The 18,865-nt window shown below is 40.6% G+C and overlaps 2 protein-coding genes across 9 annotated transcripts in view; one reads left to right on the top strand and one right to left on the bottom strand.

Moving 5' to 3' along the window:
• ADD3 (adducin 3) overlaps positions 1 to 18,865 on the bottom strand; it is a 126,123-nt gene that overhangs the window by 106,647 nt on the left and 611 nt on the right. For 3 of the 8 annotated variants that reach the window (XM_046027094.1, XM_046027103.1, XM_046027104.1), the window contains exon 1: positions 17,105 to 17,440. The exons of 1 other annotated variant lie outside the window; for it this stretch is intronic. The gene's annotated coding sequence lies outside the window, so the exon portion shown is untranslated. Of the gene's footprint in view, positions 1 to 16,683; positions 16,794 to 17,104; positions 17,441 to 17,615; positions 17,635 to 17,734; positions 17,862 to 18,865 lie in introns of those variants that run through there. 4 more of the 8 variants (XM_046027095.1, XM_046027096.1, XM_046027099.1 and 1 more) reach the window with 4 other exon arrangements.
• Positions 245 to 17,836, top strand: LOC123955078 (basic salivary proline-rich protein 2-like). Its single transcript, XM_046026606.1, has 3 exons — positions 245 to 250; positions 16,797 to 17,214; positions 17,394 to 17,836. The coding sequence occupies exons 1-3, from the start codon at positions 245 to 247 to the stop codon at positions 17,834 to 17,836; spliced, it is 867 nt and encodes a 288-aa protein (XP_045882562.1).

The raw sequence follows: 18,865 nt of genomic DNA, 5'->3' as shown, positions 1-18,865 counted from the left end.
TTGTAAGATTATTATTTGTAATATCTGCATAGGAATGGCCTTCTATTAAACACCACTCAAAACAAGAAAAGAAACTAAGTCTAGTGACCCTAAGTTTAGAGTCAGACAATCCCAAGGCTTAAGAGAAAATCTTATGACTTAGCGGGTAGCCAAAGGCAAGAATCAACAAAATAATGCCAAGTACCAGAAATAAAAAGTTTTAGAAGAGGTACAGTTACAGCTGGCTTAATGGGGCAGATGCACGATGACGGTAAAGGCTGACCATTCCTGACCTCCTCTTTGTCCTCCCTCCTAGAGGATGTTTTTCTATGGGAACACTTCTCAAACAGAATTTGCTTTGTTAGCATGTACGCTTTCATAAAGTTATCTGTCACTGCCTAGGATGAGAGAGGAGTGACAGATGATTACAATTTCCACCTCCCACTCTTCATACCTCTGCTCTAAGTGGAGAGGAAACTAGAAAAGGATACTCTTAAAAAAAAAGAGAGAGAGAGAGAGAGAGAGAGAATGGATCTGGAAACAACACCTAAGAGAAGAGGGCTGGCTATTTCTCCAGGGTGTTCTGAGCCTAAGGCTCTATCTCTTATGTAGCAACTCATCCACCAGGTGTAGGCAGGCAAAGTCTTGATACATATATACACAAAAGGAAGAGACCTGAGTGGTTTGGGGGTAGAGTCACAACTTTCTTCTCACAGTATACTCTTTTGTGCCTTTTGGATTTTTTCCACATCCTTAAGTTTCTTACTCAAAAATTAATTTCAAATATTTAAAAATGAAAATAATTTTATAGAACAATGTCCCACAATAAACTTACCTTACAAAAGAAGTTAATAAATTCTTGCTTTTAAATAAGTCAGTGAGGGTTTTTTACTCTTCTGATTGTCAAATTTTGCAATGTATTTTATGTCAATGAATTCTTTTTAAGAATTGCTTTTGATTTTTTTTTTTTTTTTTTTTTTTTTTTTTTTTTATATTTTATTTATTTGACAGAGAGAAATCACAACTAGACAGAGAGGCAGGCAGAGAGAGAGAAGGAGGCAGGCTCCCCGCGGAGCAGAGAGCCCGATGCGGGGCTCGATCCCAGGACCCTGAGACCATGACCTGAGCCGAAGGCAGAGGCTTTAACCCACTGAGCCACCCAGGCGCCCCATTTGAATAAGCTATTTAATGTTTGAAAATTTTAAGCATGAAGTTTTATCTTATAATATTTTAGAAGTCAAATCTTTTATTTTCTTCCATCCATTTATGAAATAACTATGTCCTACTATAGTATCTCTTTGTCACATGTCTTATTTAATGGAGCTACACACCCACAAATAGCCAATCATGACTTTTAATAAACAGGAAACATGAAGGGCGCCTGGGTGGCTCAGTGGGTTAAGACTTTGCCTTCAGCTTGGGCCCGGATTTCGGGGTCCTGGGACCCTGTTGGGCTCTCTGCTCAGCGGGAGCACACCCTTCCCCCGCACACACCTCACCTCTCTCTCTCCCTCTGCCTGCCTCCCTGCCTATTTGTGATCTCTGTCAAATAAGTAAAATCTTAAAAAAAAAAAAATAGGAATAGGAAACATTAGGGGAAACAAATCTTATGCTACTTGTTTCATAATGCAAATATGCAAAAACTTACTGCATTGGATTCTCTACTAAATTTACACCAAAAAAAATATTTTGGGGGCGCCTGGGTGGCTCAGTGGGTTAAAGCCTCTGCCTTCAGCTCAGGTCATGATCCCAGGGTCCTGGAATAGAGCCCCACATCAGACTCCCTGCTCAGCTGGGAGCCTGCTTCCCTTCCTCTCTCTTTGCTTGCCTCTCTGCCTACTTGTGATCTCTGTCTGTCAAATAAATAAAATCTTTAAAAAAAATTAAAATTAAAATTAAAAAATGTATTTTGAATGTGCTTCTTGACATTCTTAATTGTTTCTTATAGGTGCTCACCATATGTTTACTTTGAAGTTCCAAGATAAACCACGAAATAGAAGGGGAAACCTCAAGATGACACAATGTCCTGTAATGAGAGCATGCAATGCTTGATACTGAAATGCCCTATATCTTCAATTCTTTATTATTTCACTACACAAAAGTTCAAAATACAAAACAGCAAAGGTAGGGGGTTTCATTTGGAAACAAAGAATACTACCCCAAAATGAGAACTATTCAACCATTTCCAAAGACGCAAATGTAAACAAATCCAAAGACTGAGCAATTGGATAATAACTGACAAGCTGTAAAAATTAAGGAAAATTAAGAAATAGTAACATTTCTAAAGTCTTTATGTACAGTAAGGAAAAGATACCTTTAAGAGTAGTACAGATGTATCTCCCCTCTGTCATAAATCAGAGAATTGGAGTAAAATACATTGAAATTTCTACCCATGGCGATGGAATGTTCCTTCAACCTTGTATTACTCCCGAAGTTGTACACATTTTTGCCTTCAAAATGTCCCATTCCTCCCCTTCTAATCTCAAAGCCACTGCCTTACTTCATTTGCTTATCTCTAAGTGACTAACATGCCTAACTTGCCAACACTTTCTCCATCACAACATTCTTCACACCACCAATCTCAGACACATCTGATGATGCCTCTCATCAGCTAAAATAAGTGCCCCAGAATAGTATCTAAATTTCTTAAAATAGTACCCAAGGTTTTTATGATCTAGTGCTCTCAACCTTACTCTCCTGTTTCCTCTCCTACCACATTTTTTTTAAGATTTTATTTATTTGACAAAGAGAGATCACAAGTAGGCAGAGAGGCAGGCAGAGAGAGAGGAGGAAGCAGGCTCCCCGCTGAGCAGAGAGCCTGATGTGGGGCTCGATCCCAGGACCCCAAGACCATTGACCTGCCTGAGCCGAAAGCCAAGGCCTAACCCACTGAGCCACCCAGGCACAACCCCTCCTCTCCCACCACATTTATCCTATAGACCTAGATAGATGCCTTTCTATCATCTTGATCTGTAATTCACTCTCCTCCAACATTTGAGAGCCTCTAAAACTCAATTTAAATGTCAACCTCCTTCATGAATTGTTTCTCTCAGTGGGATAAACATTTCCCTTCTCTTTGTCCCCCTGCACTTCCTTTAAATTGTTGCTTTAGCACAGCTCTCAAGCTACTGCTGGAATCAGCCACACAAGTGCCTATCTCCCTGCCCTATCCTTCTTGTCTGGTTCATGTGTTCCCTTAAAATGCTGAAAACAGGGGCACCTGGGTGGCTCAGTGGGTTAAAGCCTCTGCCTTCGGCTCAGGACATGACCTCAGGGTCCTGGGATTGAGCCCTGCATCAGGCTCCCTGCTCACCAGGGAGCCTGCTTCCTCCTCTCTCTCTGCCTGCCTCTCTGCCTACTTGTGATTCTGTCTGTTAAATAAATAAAATCTTAAAAAAAAAATACTTTAAAATGCTGAAAACATGTTAAACCATCCAAGTAATATGAACCTCTGTTCTCTAGAAGCTTTCATTCTAACAAAAGAATATATGAACACATACATTTCTTCATAATAAAATTAGGGGATGAATTTTATGGTATGTGAATTATATCTCGTTTAAAAAAATAACGGAGTAATAAGTGATAGGAGTAGTAAGTGATAGGAAAGTTAAAGATAATCCTTTCATCTACTTCCTCAGCAAGCAACTCTGATGGTAATAAAAGTTTTTAAGAAGGGAAATATTATTTTGGGTTGGCTAAAAAAAAAAAAAATCACTGGGAACTGAGTTCTCCATATTTTTAAATTATAGGTATAGAGAAAAAAGCCATCTTTATTGACTTAAGACCTAATAAACTTATTTAGAAACTAGTTTCTCTTCTCTGAGACTCACAGAAATGATCATCTTAGAGCTTCCTTTTGCGTTATCTAGGCCATCCCCATGAAATTAGGTATTTAAAAAAAAATTAAACTCACTTATGACTTGCCAAGGATAGAATCACAAACTGCTTCCAGATTTCTACCTGAACCATCTAAGTATCTTAACTCTGCCTCTCTAAGTGAATCAAGCTAAACCAGGTTTAGTATGGTTAAGTCTTGCTTCATCAACTTTCAACTGGGAAAGCAGTTCCATTTTAGAAATAAGGTCCACATAAATTGCTTTAGTTATTGTTGTGCACATGTGTGCCCACATATGCTTCTTGGTATCTTTTTTAAAAGTTAAGATGTAATTCACATACCATAAAACTCATTATTTTAATGGTACAATTCTGTAGTTTTTAGTATTTCACAATATTGTGTTAACCATCAATCTTATCTAGTTTTAGAACTTTTTCCCCCACAGGGAAACCCAGTACCCATTAAGCAGTCACTCCCTATTTCCCCTACCCCTCAGGCCCTGGCAACCACTAATCTGCTTTCTGGGTATGCCTATTCTGTGCATTTCATATAAATGGAACTGAACAATATGTGACCTTTCATGTTTGGCTTCTTTCATTTAACATGTTTTCAAGATTCATCCACCTTGCAGAATGTATCAGTATTTCACTCCTTTCTATGACTGGAAAAATTCCATTGCATGGATATACCATATTTATCCATTAATCACTTGAGAGACCTTCAGAATGTTTCCACTTTCAGGTTAATACGAATAATGCTACTATGAACGTTAGCATACAAGTGTTTTGTGTGAACAATCTGTCTTCACTTCTCCCAAGTATATACCTAGGAAAATTACTGGGTCCTAACTATACATTACTATTTTTAACCATTAAACCATATTAACTTCTCGAAGAACAAACTATTCACACACATTTCAAAGGGCAGTAACAACAGTTTTGCATTTTGATTACAAGCAAATTGTGCTATGCCTAGAGAAAGAATTCCTTTGGGACCAATGTCTTTAGAAGTTAAAGTAAATTCAAGGTCTTACAAGAGAGATTAAATCCCTTTAAAACATTAAGACATGAAGACTTTACTACAGCAAAGTTTATTCTAGTCATCAAAGGGATTAAATATGCAAATTTTTAAAGTGAAAGAGGAAAATAATGTCAACTATCAAGTTTATCTAGTTGGCAGTAACTATTTTCACTCACAGCAACTTCCTACTCAGTATCTCCAAGTGGATGTCTAACAGACATTTCAAACTTAGTATGTCTCAAACTGAACTCCTATTCCCTTTGCTCCCCAAAACTGTTCTTCCTCCAAATTTTTGCCTAGACACCAAACCTTGGTCTTAGGTTTGACTCACATATACCACACATCCCAGTTGCCAAATCCTGTTGTCTGTATCATCCAAATATATCCAGAACCCAATCACATCTCACCACCTCTATCATACACATCTCACCACGATTATCGCACCACTATGGCCTAGTGTCAAACATAGCCAAAAGAATCCTCTGAAAACCTATGTCAAATCATGTCCCACCTCTTCAAAGTCATCCAATGGCTTCCCAACACTCATCCCTCATTCTGTTTCATTCATGCCAGATACTGTTGGGCCTCAGGGTTTTTCCTCTTCTGTCTGCCATGATCTTTGCCTTGCATCACATACATTCTTACCTTCTTCAAGTCTTTGCTCACATTGTCTCCTTCTCAGTGAGGGCTTCACCTAGCCACTGTATTTAAACTTGCTGTATACCCAAATACTCCATTTTTATTTCCAGCTCTGTATCTCTCCAGAACATTTACACCAGTATAACCCACACTTTACTTGTTTCTAGTTACCTTCAAGAATATAAATGCCATTAGGACTGCAGTTCTTCTGTTTTGCTTATTGAATTCCCATAACTTGGAACACAAGCTAGCATATAATAAATGTTCAATAAATATTTGCTAAATGAATGAACAAATAAAAGGAAACAAAGTTGCTCAGAAAAGAAGAGCTAAACAGAAGTCAAATATTTTTAAGGAACTAATATACTAAATACAGTAAAGATGGAATGGGAATGGAAAAACATCACTTTTTGAAAAATATACCATTATGTTTCTACACTTTGCTTTAGGAAAAATGGTTATCCTTATTTATTTCATTGTTCTCAAAAAGGATCTATCCATTGTCCACTGCCAAGGGCCCTTAGCTTCTGAAGAACTAAAATAAACTCTGGGGATCCTGGAGTGATGCGCTTTTCTCAACTGCCACATATACATAGAGCCAAAGACTTTCATATCTTGGCCTTCTATTATATCCACTCTCAGGAACTTCACACAGTACACTCATAGGTTTCTCGGCTATCTTCCAAGTAAAACCACTAATTGGGGAGTTTACCTTCCTTGGAAGTAAAATCACAGAATCTTCAAATGCGATTGATCTTAAGATGATCTATCCCAACCCCTACATAATTTATATTAGAAACCTAATAAAGTGAGAAAGAAATAAAGCGACTAGCTCAAAATATCCTGAATAGTTACACTAACTATTTTTCAAAAAGCAAGTGATAAGCATTACAAAATCTAGGAGAATTCAGATACTTGGAACAAATCCTCTAAAATCCAAAACAAGTCATCATTAACAAAAATTTAGTACAAATGATTACATTTCATAGTATCAGTAAGTCTATCTAACCATACATTAGATTTAAAAGATATAACAGAGCCATCAACAGAATTATACTCTGGTATCTGGCAAAGTAAATGATGGACAAATTCAGATTTTTTTTAAAAGGCACACCTCTTCCCAAAAGGAGGCTTTTCTTATTGAGTGCTGGGAATGATGAGCATTTCTAAAGTCTTCCAAGTACTAAACTTTCCTAACCATTACTTCAAAGTAACAATACTAGGATGTTTCTGTGAACCAGTCATTTTCATGTGGGGTTCATAAGGAGTATTATTAAAATCTATATGAGTGGAGTGCCTGGGTGGCTTAGTGGGTTGAGCAGCCAATTCTAGGTTTCAGTTCCAGTCTTGATCTCACGGTTGTGAGTTCAGAACCATGCTGGGCTCCACGCTCGCTAGGCATGGGGCCTACTTTAAAAAAAAAACAACTACATGCTCTTCACCACCACCCTCTCCTTTCCATCCCTGCAATATTCTAATATACCTTTGAGGGAGGTGTGGCCTTGGCATTATTACTCATAAAAGAGTATACTGTAGCCTTCAAGTGCCTTACAGTGAAAAGAGACTGTGAAGCATGATTATAAACTATCTCCCATAATGGTACAGAAAGAATATGTATTTTCATGGACAGTAATGTCTTTCACAGCCCACACCTAGTGAAATCCTATCCTGCTTTTCAAGGCTCACCCTTGTCCTCTTTGCTTGAGATTTTTTTCTGACCACTCCATCTCTGGGGGCCCTTTCTTGATGTGAAGACCTATATAGCCTTTGTTATCTGTACCTGCTATTCAGCATTCATCACACACTGACAAGGAACAGCCTTTGTGTTGTCATCTTAGTTGTTGGTGACTTTTTCTACATTTGACTAGAATGTAAGGTCAGAATCCAAGGAGTTATGTAACTGATATTCCTACAGAGGTTTTCTGGAAGGCAAAACATAATTCTCTCACATATGAAAGGGAAGAGTTAGAGGTCCTTAAGGAATGACTGGGTTTAGAACACAGAGCACAACCTTCACTGAACTACAATTTTAGAAATTTTGGGTTTTACCAAACAATGATTCCCAACCTGCGAAAGTAATAAAGATATCCTTTAAGGTCAAAATAGGTTTTAAAAGCCAAAAGCACTCTCTAATAGTAGGTATTAAATAACTCTTTTTTTTAAGATTTTATTTATTTGATATATATAGAGAGATCACAAGTAGATAGAGAGGCAAGCAAAGAGAGAGGAGGAAGCAGGCTTCCCGCTGAGCAGAGAGACCGATGCGCCTAAGACTATGACCCGAGCAGAAGGCAGAGGCTTAACCCACTGAGCCACCCAGGCACCCCAATAGTAGGTATTAAATAACTCTTAAGTGAGAGGATACATGCATCCAAACTATTAGTACATATATGAGAGTTATGATACTCGTTTGGTCCTCAGAGCACACTTGGTGTGCACAACAAATTGAAGTTCCCCCAAGACCTCAGACTGGCACATAGCTGAATTTTATTGTGCTGTGGATATAGGATATTATTACCACACTAAAAAGCACTACTACTTAAAAATATTTAGGAGCAAGCAAAATATAGAAAGGCCACAAACACATCCCTCTACCTGCCCCCAACTGCAACTCCACCAGAACCCAAGCATAAAACCCTTCTGTAACTCAACCCCTCCTCCCATGAAGTAGCACATTTTAAGCAACATGAAACAATTCAGTTTCAATTAAACTTTTCTTATGGTTTTAAATTAATAAATAACATAGCAAAAGGAACGAAGAAATTACTATTTTAGGTAAAACCAAATAGCAAGTATTTGAAGGTCTATCTCCTATATACTTCCTGATCCTACTGAAATTCAATCCTATTAACCCATTTCATCACCTTTTTAAAAAACCAAAGAGGGGGCACCTAGTGGCTCAATTGGTTAAGCATCTGCCTTCAGCTCAGATCATGATCCCAGAGTCCTGGGATATAGCCCCCCATCAGGCTCTCTGCTCAGCGGAGTCTGCTTCTCCCTCTCCCTTCTCCTGCTGGTGCTCACTTGCTCTCTCTCTCTCAAATAAATAAATAAAATCTTTAAAACAACAAGCAAACAAAACAAAAAACTACCAGTATTTTCCAGCAAAGGCATAAATCCTATTCTAATCATGGTTCATGCATTTTGTGCAGTCACCAACAAGAAAGAGCTTAAATAAATGAGCAGTATAGCATCCCATTTAAAGGAGTTAGCCTTAGGCTCAAACCTTGGCTCTGCCACTTATCAACTGTATGATCTTGGACAAGTTACTTAAATAAATTCCAGATAATTTATGTAAAGTGCTTAATGGGATCCTTGGGAGGTTTTAAGGGCTGAGAAAAATGGTTACTGATTAATTATATCTGTATATATAACAACAAAGATATTATCATAAGTTCAAAGCTTCCTTTCAATTCATATGGCCAGAGTTCCTTCTTGTCTGGCTTCAACAGGCCTATTCCAGGTATCATAAACCTCCACTGACCTACATCTGGTTCTGTGACCTCCTGTTCTACCCATGACCACTACCACCGGCAGTCTCCGGAAGTTAGGAAAAATTTGGCAAAACAAAACAGAAGGTCACTGGAGTAAAGCAAAACAACAAAACCCACTCTGAAACACTGAAATCACTCAAGCAGGAATCACTGCCTTAGAAAGGGAGACAAAGTAAAAGGGCAAGAGAAAAAAAAATAAAGTATTCAAAAAACCCTTACCTCTAGTTAAACAAATTCTTTTTTTTATTTTAGGACCAAATTTTAAACAACATCATCATTGTCTACAGAAGCCATGAATAACTGGAACCACTTATGAAACATGCCTTACTAAAGTAATTATCTTTACCACTTTTGAGTTAATAATGATTTCACCATTACTACACTATTATTTAATATAAAGTCTCAACAACTTCTTGAAGTTGCTCCTTTCCCATGTAATCCAACAAGTGGTGATTTAGTTCTTCAACATGTGTTTAGGCCTCCTGGTATAAAGTAATTAAAATTAAGTAAGCCACAAGTCCATTTGGTACTAAAATCCCATCAAATTCGTCAGTGGAGTCTAGTTTACTCCAGGAGCCAGCTCAGAGTTCTGTAAGAAAAACTGCTCTACTTGATGCTGGCCATTCAGTAGATGGCACTCTTCCCTTTGAGCCCAAATTAAACAACCTCCAAGAAGCATGCTCTGTGACAGTCAGGTGGGATACAAAACAGGGCTTCTCTCTTCAAAGCACTCTAACTGATAGTCACAATTCCTCCAGAAATGCATTCATCAAAAGCTGATGGTCCAACCAGACACTTTTCAAGAGCTCAGAAAAATTCAGATTATAAAAACATCAAATACAAAATCACCTAACTTGAGTTATTACCAAGTAATCAGCTTTCAGAGCCTTCACTAGGTCAAGCAGATACACTGTTCTTATTCAGGTATAAAGTGTTCCGTTCCTATTACATTCTGCTTTAGGGGTGACAGTCTTTCAGTGACTAGTGACCAAATCATTGTCTATCTAGTATTTCATTAGAGTATTTAGTGATAATAGTTTAGAGAACTATGATTTTTTTTTTGTCATCAACATTCACTAAGACAAAAGATTACTTTCATATTACTTTCAACATTTTTTGGTTAAAAATAATTTTTGACACCCACTTAAAAAGAAACATCCTAACATAAAATTACTGTAGATTCAGTTTTGCAAAAAAGTGCTTAAACAATATGATTTCTGATTAATATGTATTTTAATTTTAATGCATAATGGCTCCCAGCTATTACATTATAAGTAAGGTTTCTCACACTTCTGTTTCAGAGATCTTTTCTTGAAATTTAGAAAACAGTTGTAAAGAGGAATGGAAGGAAATTAATTCCTTTTAGTCAACTTTCTAGCTAAAAGCCAAACTTGTCAGCAATCAGATAGGAATCACCTTGAACATTCTACCTTTCTCCAGAAGAGATAAAACTCAGTCCTGGCAATAAAAGGCATAGGAGGAAGGTAAGGTGGAAAGAACGCGGTTTTAAAGTTTAAAAAAAAAAAAAATGGGGAATGGAACAAGGAACAAGACCAATATATCAACTTCATTACCTATCTCTTTCCCCTTTCCACTCTCTGAGCCACTCGTCCTATGCACTTAAGCCCATTCACAACTCCACTTGGGCTGTGACCATCATCGTTCCCCAACCCCTTCTCCCCAGACATTAAGAAAGTAATGAAAAGATTCTTTAAGGGGAGCCTAATAAGACAAATGAGATTAGAAATGACAATGCAGCTAACAGCGGCTGGTTTTAATTTCTGAAGGATTAAAAACAGCATTCTTAAAGAGTCCCTGAGAAGGACTTGATCCCAAAATACATGTCTTCAGACATACCAAGTAAGCCTATATCTTTCTCCGTGAGGATAAGGAATAAACCCAATTTTTTTTTTTTTTTGGTATGGCATTTAGTTATTCCAGATCAAAAGATGACAGGATGAGAATATCGTATGGAAAAAGGAAAAAGGAAACACTGTCCTTGTACAGGGTAACTGAGCCATTGTGGAAGAGTGTCACAGAAACATTGCTGATGGTGACAAATTAAAGGCATACACCAAGTCCCAAGATACTGAAAAACTCAGCACTTCTCCAACCTGATTGCGTTCTACATTGTTGGAATTCCAGCTCCCCTAGCAGGCAACCAACAGCAGCCTGGGAGTGGAATTCAACAGTCTCCTGAATTCATACCTGCACTATCCTTTCCTCTTCCAAAGAGGTAATGGGATGGAAGAGTTAAAAAAAATTACAAGAATAAATTTAAAGGAGTATGATAAGTAGCAAAAAGAATACAGTGACAATTTCATGTATGTCACCTGCAGTTAGATTTCCATCTTGCTTATTCAGTTGCTTGCCTTAATGTCCACTTGCCTTAATGCAACTTGGGAGCATTAAAATTAAAAGTTTATTAATATATACAGTGTATTTCTTGAGACACTGGTTTTTAAGAACATTATGTCATTTGCCCTTAAGCTTCCAGAAAGTATTTTAACCCCTGCCTGGCTAGTTATGAGAAATTGTTATCCTATGGAAGTCATGTATGTCTACTGCAAAAAAAGTGAGTTTAATCACCCCAGGTTCAAACTATAGTCTTGTTTGATGAGGTAGCAATCTTAAATGCTAGTTAATGTACTGCCTATACGCCAATGTCCTCAGGCCTAGTTTTGAACAATTTGAGGTTTCAAAGTTCATCTTATACCAGGGAGGTCTTACCATTTTCCATTAAGCTTTATCACCAACTTTTTTTTTTTTTAAAGGATATTATTTATTTATTTGACAGAGAGAGATCACAAGTAGGCAGAGAGGCAGGCAGAGAGAGAGAAGGAAGCAGGCTTCCCGCCGAGCAGAGAGCCTGATGTGGGGCTCCATCCCAGGACCCTGGGATCATGACCTGAGCGGAAAGCAGAGGCTTTAACCCACTGAGCCACCCAGGCACCCTTTATCACCAACTTTTAAAACAAGTAAATGTAAGGCATATGGTGGCAATGCAGATAAGTCTGATTATCAGGTGAAAGTTCAATTTAGACCTGAATCATTATAAAGATGTAACTGCACATCAAAGCCTATACAATAACATTCAGCTTTGGCAGTTAGAAACCAGTCTATACCATCTTCCTAAGAAGGAGATTTATAAGAACAAAAAGCCTTTTAATATCAAAGATGGGTTTCATTCATTTTATACCTTTTGGTGATCATGGTACTACTTTTTGAGTTATACTAGATAACACTGAAAGCCACATTCACTCTTTAAGGTTTCTAGGATACTCCTCATTAAATTGCTCTGTCAGTGTAGTAAGTAATATCCTAGAAACCTGAGAGATTATTAATGCAGCTTTTCAGGTATCTAACAAAAATTAGTTTAAGAGACTGATTCTCATTATTTGTACTATATCTAAGTCTCTACGGTAAGTTAAACAGTACCATCTTAACATTCAAATATGTGTTCAACTGTGCAATTAACTTAATTTTGAACTGCATTTTTAAACCTGACCAGATATAAAGGATTGGTATTATTAAAATGCACATAAAATAAAGAGCCCACAAACCTTTTTTCCTGTAACACTTAATTTTAATTAACACAATTTTCAGTTAAAATTGTTCAATGCATAGTGTAAATACTCAAATTATTTACTGCATGAATGCCAGGTGAGTGATTTTTAACTTTACATGAAAGGAAGTAACCTCCCTCAGGTAGGATAGTTATATACATCTGTGTCCATAACCATCTACTGCTAAAAGGAAAAAATTAAATTCATCTAGTTACTACATATAAGGGATATGTAAGAGTTAACAGACATGTTTTCTTTCAAGACACAGTCAATGAAAGACTTCTAACCTGTATGATATAAAGGATTCTAAATATGTACAATCCATTACAGTAAAAATTTGAGTTTGTCTTGGCTCTTGGCCATGAGAGCTTAGTCACTTGCAGAACCCGAAAGACTTCACAACAATCTCATCTATAAAATACACTGTAATGAACCCCAAGAGCTAATGATAAACCATTGGGGCACCTGGGTGGCTCAGTGGGTTGGGCCTCTGCCTTTGGCTCGGGTCCTGGTCCCAGGGTCCTGGGATCGAGCCCTGCACTGGGCTCTCTGCTCAGCAGGGAGCCTGCTTCCCTCTCTCTCTGTCTGCCTCTCTGCCTACTTGTGGTCTCTGTCAAATAAATAAATAAAATCTTAAAAAACGAGTTCAAATGGTAAAACACAGGAAAGTATCAGGGCACTCATTCTGAACCTCAATGACCTAACACAGTCTACGACTCCTTAATTAATTTGAAAGAAGGTGTCCATGTTTAAAAAAGAAAGAATAGTACTCTGATTAGACATTTAAAATTTTTTCCTATTCAAACTCTACATATTTAGCATTTCCAAAGGATTTGGAAATAGCACTGAATATTAATTCTAGTTAAAAAATTCAGTATTTATATATGTGAGAAACAGATTAGTAACCTGTGTCTTCAATACAGCTTGGGCTTTCTTAATTCAACATATGCTTGTTTTTAAACATTTCTTCCTAACACTGTATTTCACTAAACTGTCAACAAAAGGACATTTCAGTTCTCTACAATAATTCTAAACATTACTTAAACCAGCTCCTAATTTAGGTTGTAATTTATTTGCTGGACCCATCAACTACATTGGTGAAGCAGCAACACACAATTCAATGAGGAATGTGACAAAGTACAAATCATAGTTATATCTTAAGGCTAATTTTAGGAGGCAACTCAGGTAGAATTCAGAACAAATTTAAGTTAAAAATCCATCTTAGCTTGATATGATACTGATAATCAAAAGATCAACCCTACTGATTTAATGCAGAAGCAGAAACTCTACAAGGGAAACTAGTGCCTGCTGGGCCTGGTGGGTCCCAACACATTGGCAAGCTTTAACAAAAAACAAATAAATAAATAAAAATAAAAAGGGTTTTAATTATAATAATTAAAAAGATAACATACTCTATCCCAAATATAGTATCTTAGCTAAACTTAAGAATCAAGAGAGAATCCTCTTCCAAAGTCAAAAGGTGATTCTATTTCATGCAGATTAATCACCACCCTTCATACTTAAACAACCTGTTGCTGGTATTAATACAAAAGGGTGTGGCTAAACAACACAAAGGCATACATCTGCAGTCTTGGAAATACATGGAGGACCTTTCACGAATTTGTAACTACTACTGCAAGTATAATAGCAGGGCCCAGTAGTTACACTCTGCAGTCAGACTATGGGTTCAGAACTAGCCTGTAGAACCTAGTGCCTATACTCCTTGGGCAAAAATCTTTGTCTCTGTTTAGTCACTGGGTTGTCGTGAAAAATAAATAAATTAAATCATATAAAACTGTCTGGCACAGAGGTAGAGGAAATGAATATGGGTTCTTACAAATATTTGCTTAGTCTTTACTTGCTATGTAGTGTGATATAACCACCTTTTGAAACGACCCATTTTATATACTAATGATGATAAACACACAAAACGCTTTACTGAGTATCAGACTATACTGTAAACACTTTACATAAAACAATGGAGTTAATAATATGATACTACCATTCCCCAACACTCTACAAACTGAATTTGTTCAGATTTGGGTTTCTATGCTTTTATAGGATTTCTTCCCTCAATAAAAATGCTTCTCATACCCTGATGACATGCAGTAAGTGCTGCCCAGTACTGCTAACCAACTGCTTTGCCACAAAACAAATTAAACAACTAACAATCTGTGTAGGCTGAGGTATAACAAAACAGACATGATACACCTACTTCAGGAAGCCTCACAACTGCACAAGTTGAACCCCACCTTGAGTCCAGATTTTAGGACTGTGTGAAGGAGATGATGTTATGTCCTCTTAATCTCAAAAGACATTCTGGTTTTACAAGACCAAATGCACGCTTTAAACATCACCGAGTGAAGCACATCCTTCCCAGTATAGCATTATTGAAAAAAGGAATTAGAAATAGAAGTGTACAATTTTTTTCATTTTTAGAATGTAAAACATTTTGAAATACAATCCTATTATAGAAAAATAAACTTCCCATGATCATCTGTCATGTCAAATGTTTAACAAACCTGTTATCATACATGTAAAAAAGCTACAACATATTGAATGCCCCATGACCAATTATCTCTTAGTTTGCATTTAAATTGAGATAAATTATGTTTAACATTCAAAATTGATAGGGCACTTTTTCTTTAAAAACTTCTACCAACATGCCAGCACCTGAGGTTAATTTTAAGAGTGAGCTCTTTTGGGGGGAGGGGGGGCACCTGGGTGGCCCAGCAGGTTAAGCCTCTGCCTGCCGCTCAGGTCATGATCTCAGGGTTCTGGGATCGAGCCCCACATCAAGCCCCACATCGGGCTCTCTGCTCAGCGGCGAGCCTGCTTCCCCCTCTCTCTCTGCCTGCCTCTCTGCCTACTTGTGATCTCTCTCTCTCTCTGTCAAACAAAATCTTAAAAAAAAAAAAAAAAAACCCTTAAAAAAAAAAAAAAGAGTGAACTCTTTGGATCGGGCACCTGGGTGGTTTAGTTGGCTAAGTGTCTGCCTTTGGCTCAGGTCATGATCCCAGAGTCTGGGGGATCTAGTACCGCATCACACTCCTGGCTCGGAGGAGAGTCTGCTTCTCCCTCTCCCAATGCCCCCTTCCCCAGCTCGTGCTCACTCTCCCACTTGCTTTCTCTCAAGTAAATAAATCAAATAAATAAAATCAGAAGAAAAAAAGTGGGAAGAAAAAAAAGAGGGAACTCTTTAAAAAGATGAAAAGCTAAATGTAGCCAAAGTGGCCTTTTTTTTTTCTGGCCCTCCCTCTGCAAAATTAATCTGGTCAATTTAAGCAAAGGAGAACAAGTTACAGGTCAATTAAAATGCAGTCAAGATTTGGATACAAAAAACTTTACACTTATGCTCCAAAAGTAAGGCTATAAATGAGCTGGTACCATACCTTACTTACACAAATTTTTTAATAGTCAAGCAACTTAATTTAACGACGGGTTACCCTGCACTCTTATTCTCTTTACCAACACTCTCTTGAAAGTCTTCTGAAGCCCAAATTAGGATATACTAAGCACAATGTAGAGGCACTTCATTCCAAAAAAAGCAACCATTTCATACTGCTAAATCAGAAATATTGTATAATTTAACATAAACATGCACACACGTTTACGTAGCTGGTTCCAACCCCTAGAATCTTATCAACTCCTTCACCATACTTGTATATAATCCCAATTCAAAACCTCCTGGTTGAGTTAAATTCCATGTCTCTCCTTACCACTACAGTGGTCAGTGGCAAAAGCACACGTGCCAAAGAAATTAGTGGTTTTACTACGCTCCCATTTTAAGCGGGCACCTACTTGCAATTAAATCTCTGCAACAAAAAAGTTCACCTAAGGCCATTCTTGCCAATTTAATAAAGGCCTAGCTGATTCTACCTGTCTCTGTGGTCTTGCCTCAGCTGTAACAGCATACCTCCAAAGAGGCTGGAAGTGCCCCAAACACCAGCAAAGGGGACCGGCTGCCAACTCTGCTTGTCACCCCAGGCAGGAAGCACAACCTTAACGCGTTAAGTGTTCGTAGGGGTGTGCGCGCGCGCTGGGAGAATGGGGACGCGGACTACAGGAGAAAGGTGGCTGAACACTTTCAATTAGTAACAGAAGTTTTTTAAATGAAGAAAACAAAACAAACCAACATTCCTTCCCTTACCTCCACCTTCTCCGAGCGCGGCAACCTCGGGGGCACACCTTCAGAGCTTAAGGTCCCCAGGTCACCAACGCTTCAACTAGCTCTTGATTTTCAGAAGTCCCTACCCTCTCGAGGGAAACCAGAGGACGCCCAAGAGTCGGGCCCACCCGGCGGCGCCAAGGGGCCCTCCCCCTCAGGTCCACTCCCCTCGGACCAGCCCAAGGCTCCCATTCCGGCCCCCCGGGAAGAGAGACGTTTACCTGAGGCCGCAGGAGACAGCCAATAGGAAGTCTCCTCGGCCCCGCAAGCCACCGCGCTCCCCGCCCCCCCGCCCCCCCCGCGACCCCCTGGAAGGGTCCCACCGCCCAGTCCGCGCGGGCGCAGGCCATCCCCGCTGGGAGGAGGGGCTCGACGACGGCGCCTTCTCTCTCCTCAGGATTACCTCGCAGCTCGCCTCGCGCAGCTGGCTTTGTGCTCCCTTTCCTCCTTCTCCGCGGCCGCGGGAGCTGCAGCGGCTGCTCGATCCGCCGCCGCCGCCGCCTCTTAATCGCCGCAAGGCTCCACAGGGGAGGACAGAAGGGGAGGGGGCGTGAGGAGGGAGGGACCTGGGCGCCGAGCCCTCTGTAGCAGGAAGCGGCGACACCTGGGTCGCGATGCCTCTAGCTCTCGCTCACTGTTTTTAAAGAAAATAATTTAAACCCCCTTCCTTCCCCTCCCGCCCCTCGACCCAGCGACCGTTACCAGCGGGCCGCCGCGCTCTGGCGGGACTGGCCGAACGCCCCCGGAGCGTCCCTTGGCCCCGCCCCCAAGTCCCGCCCTAAGCCCCGCCCTTAGGCCCCCTAGCGCCTCTGGCTCCGCCCCTCGCAGCCCCCGAACGCCCCTGGTTCCGCCCTTTGGGCCCCCCGAGCGTCCTGACCCCGCCCCTCGGAATCACAGGACGTTCTCGGTCCCACCTCCTCAAGGCTCCGCCCCTTGCGGCCCCTCGCGCCCCTCGCGAGCCTTGCCTCCAGCGGCTACGGCCCCCTCCCCGCCCTCTAACCACATCTGTGTAGCCGCGGCCGCAAGGACCTACTGGGCGGCCGGGCCTCTGGGAGGGCCGGGCGCTAGGCGGCTGCCTGGCACCTCTTCAGCGTCCTCCTCCGGCTATGCAGTTCCGATCCGTGGCGTCCCCTGAGGGTCAGAGGGGGAAATAACCCCGACGGAAACCCGACTACCAGGAGGGACGCCTCAGAAATGTCGCCCACCCTAACGTGAGCGAGCCCTCTCCGTCCTGAGGCTGAACCGCAGCTTTCAGTGAACCCCTGCCGCGGGCTCTGGCAGCTGGGTCTTCAGGGGGCGGCCACGGCTAAGGTTCAGTCTCCGCACGCCCCCCATAGGAGGGGCCTAGATTTTCTTCTCAGAGTACTTGCCTATCCGGCGCTTCCTCCCGCTGCTACCCTCCCCAGAGGGGCAGGGGAAGGGCTGTCTCAGTCCGGCTCCACTTAGGCCGGTGGAGGGTCTTCACCCCTACTTTGGCCCCTGGCTTTGTGACCTTATGAGAGCTGACTTCTTGGAGGGGAAAAGTCGAGGGAGGCAGCGCCAGCTTTCAAAATGAATTTGGGGCAGGGTAAACTTTGCAACATGCAATAGCCGGGATGTGGATCCATCCACAGGTGACACTGGGCCCCCTCCCCCTCCGTCGCCCAGACACGTTCCTCATTCCAACCTGTTCTCGAAACAGACCTCCCGGTAATGCACACCTTTCTCTGCCACCCACGATTCACACATCCCTTCCGCACACGTGTCCTCCACGGACACGCATCCACTCGCAAGCACACCCCTCCAAGCGCCATTCTGGTTATTCATGGTCCCTGGAGTCAACCCCACCCTACCAAACAGAACAAACTTCATTCCCCACCCTTATCTCCCTTCGTTTCCAAGGCGCTGGCGACAGTCCACTTCATTTCCTTCCTCCTCTGCAGACTCTTCTCTTCCCCCTCAAATAGTTCATGCCATCCCCCTTATCCTCATCCCTTCCTTCTTCCCTAAAAATGTGCTAATTAAAATGTAGTTTCCTCTTCCCACGTATGAAGTGTGGAAAATGAATCTTGTGTTGGCACAAACTGTGATTCATTTATCCTCATTTTCTCTCTCCACTGGACTAAGGCTATAGAAATTTTAGTCTACCACCATCTCCCATCTGCTCAAAATCTAACCATGCCTT

Source organism: Meles meles, chromosome 13, assembly GCF_922984935.1.
Source record: "Meles meles chromosome 13, mMelMel3.1 paternal haplotype, whole genome shotgun sequence".
Taxonomy (NCBI): domain Eukaryota; kingdom Metazoa; phylum Chordata; class Mammalia; order Carnivora; family Mustelidae; genus Meles; species Meles meles.
This window is presented reverse-complemented; position numbering and strand designations above follow the sequence as displayed.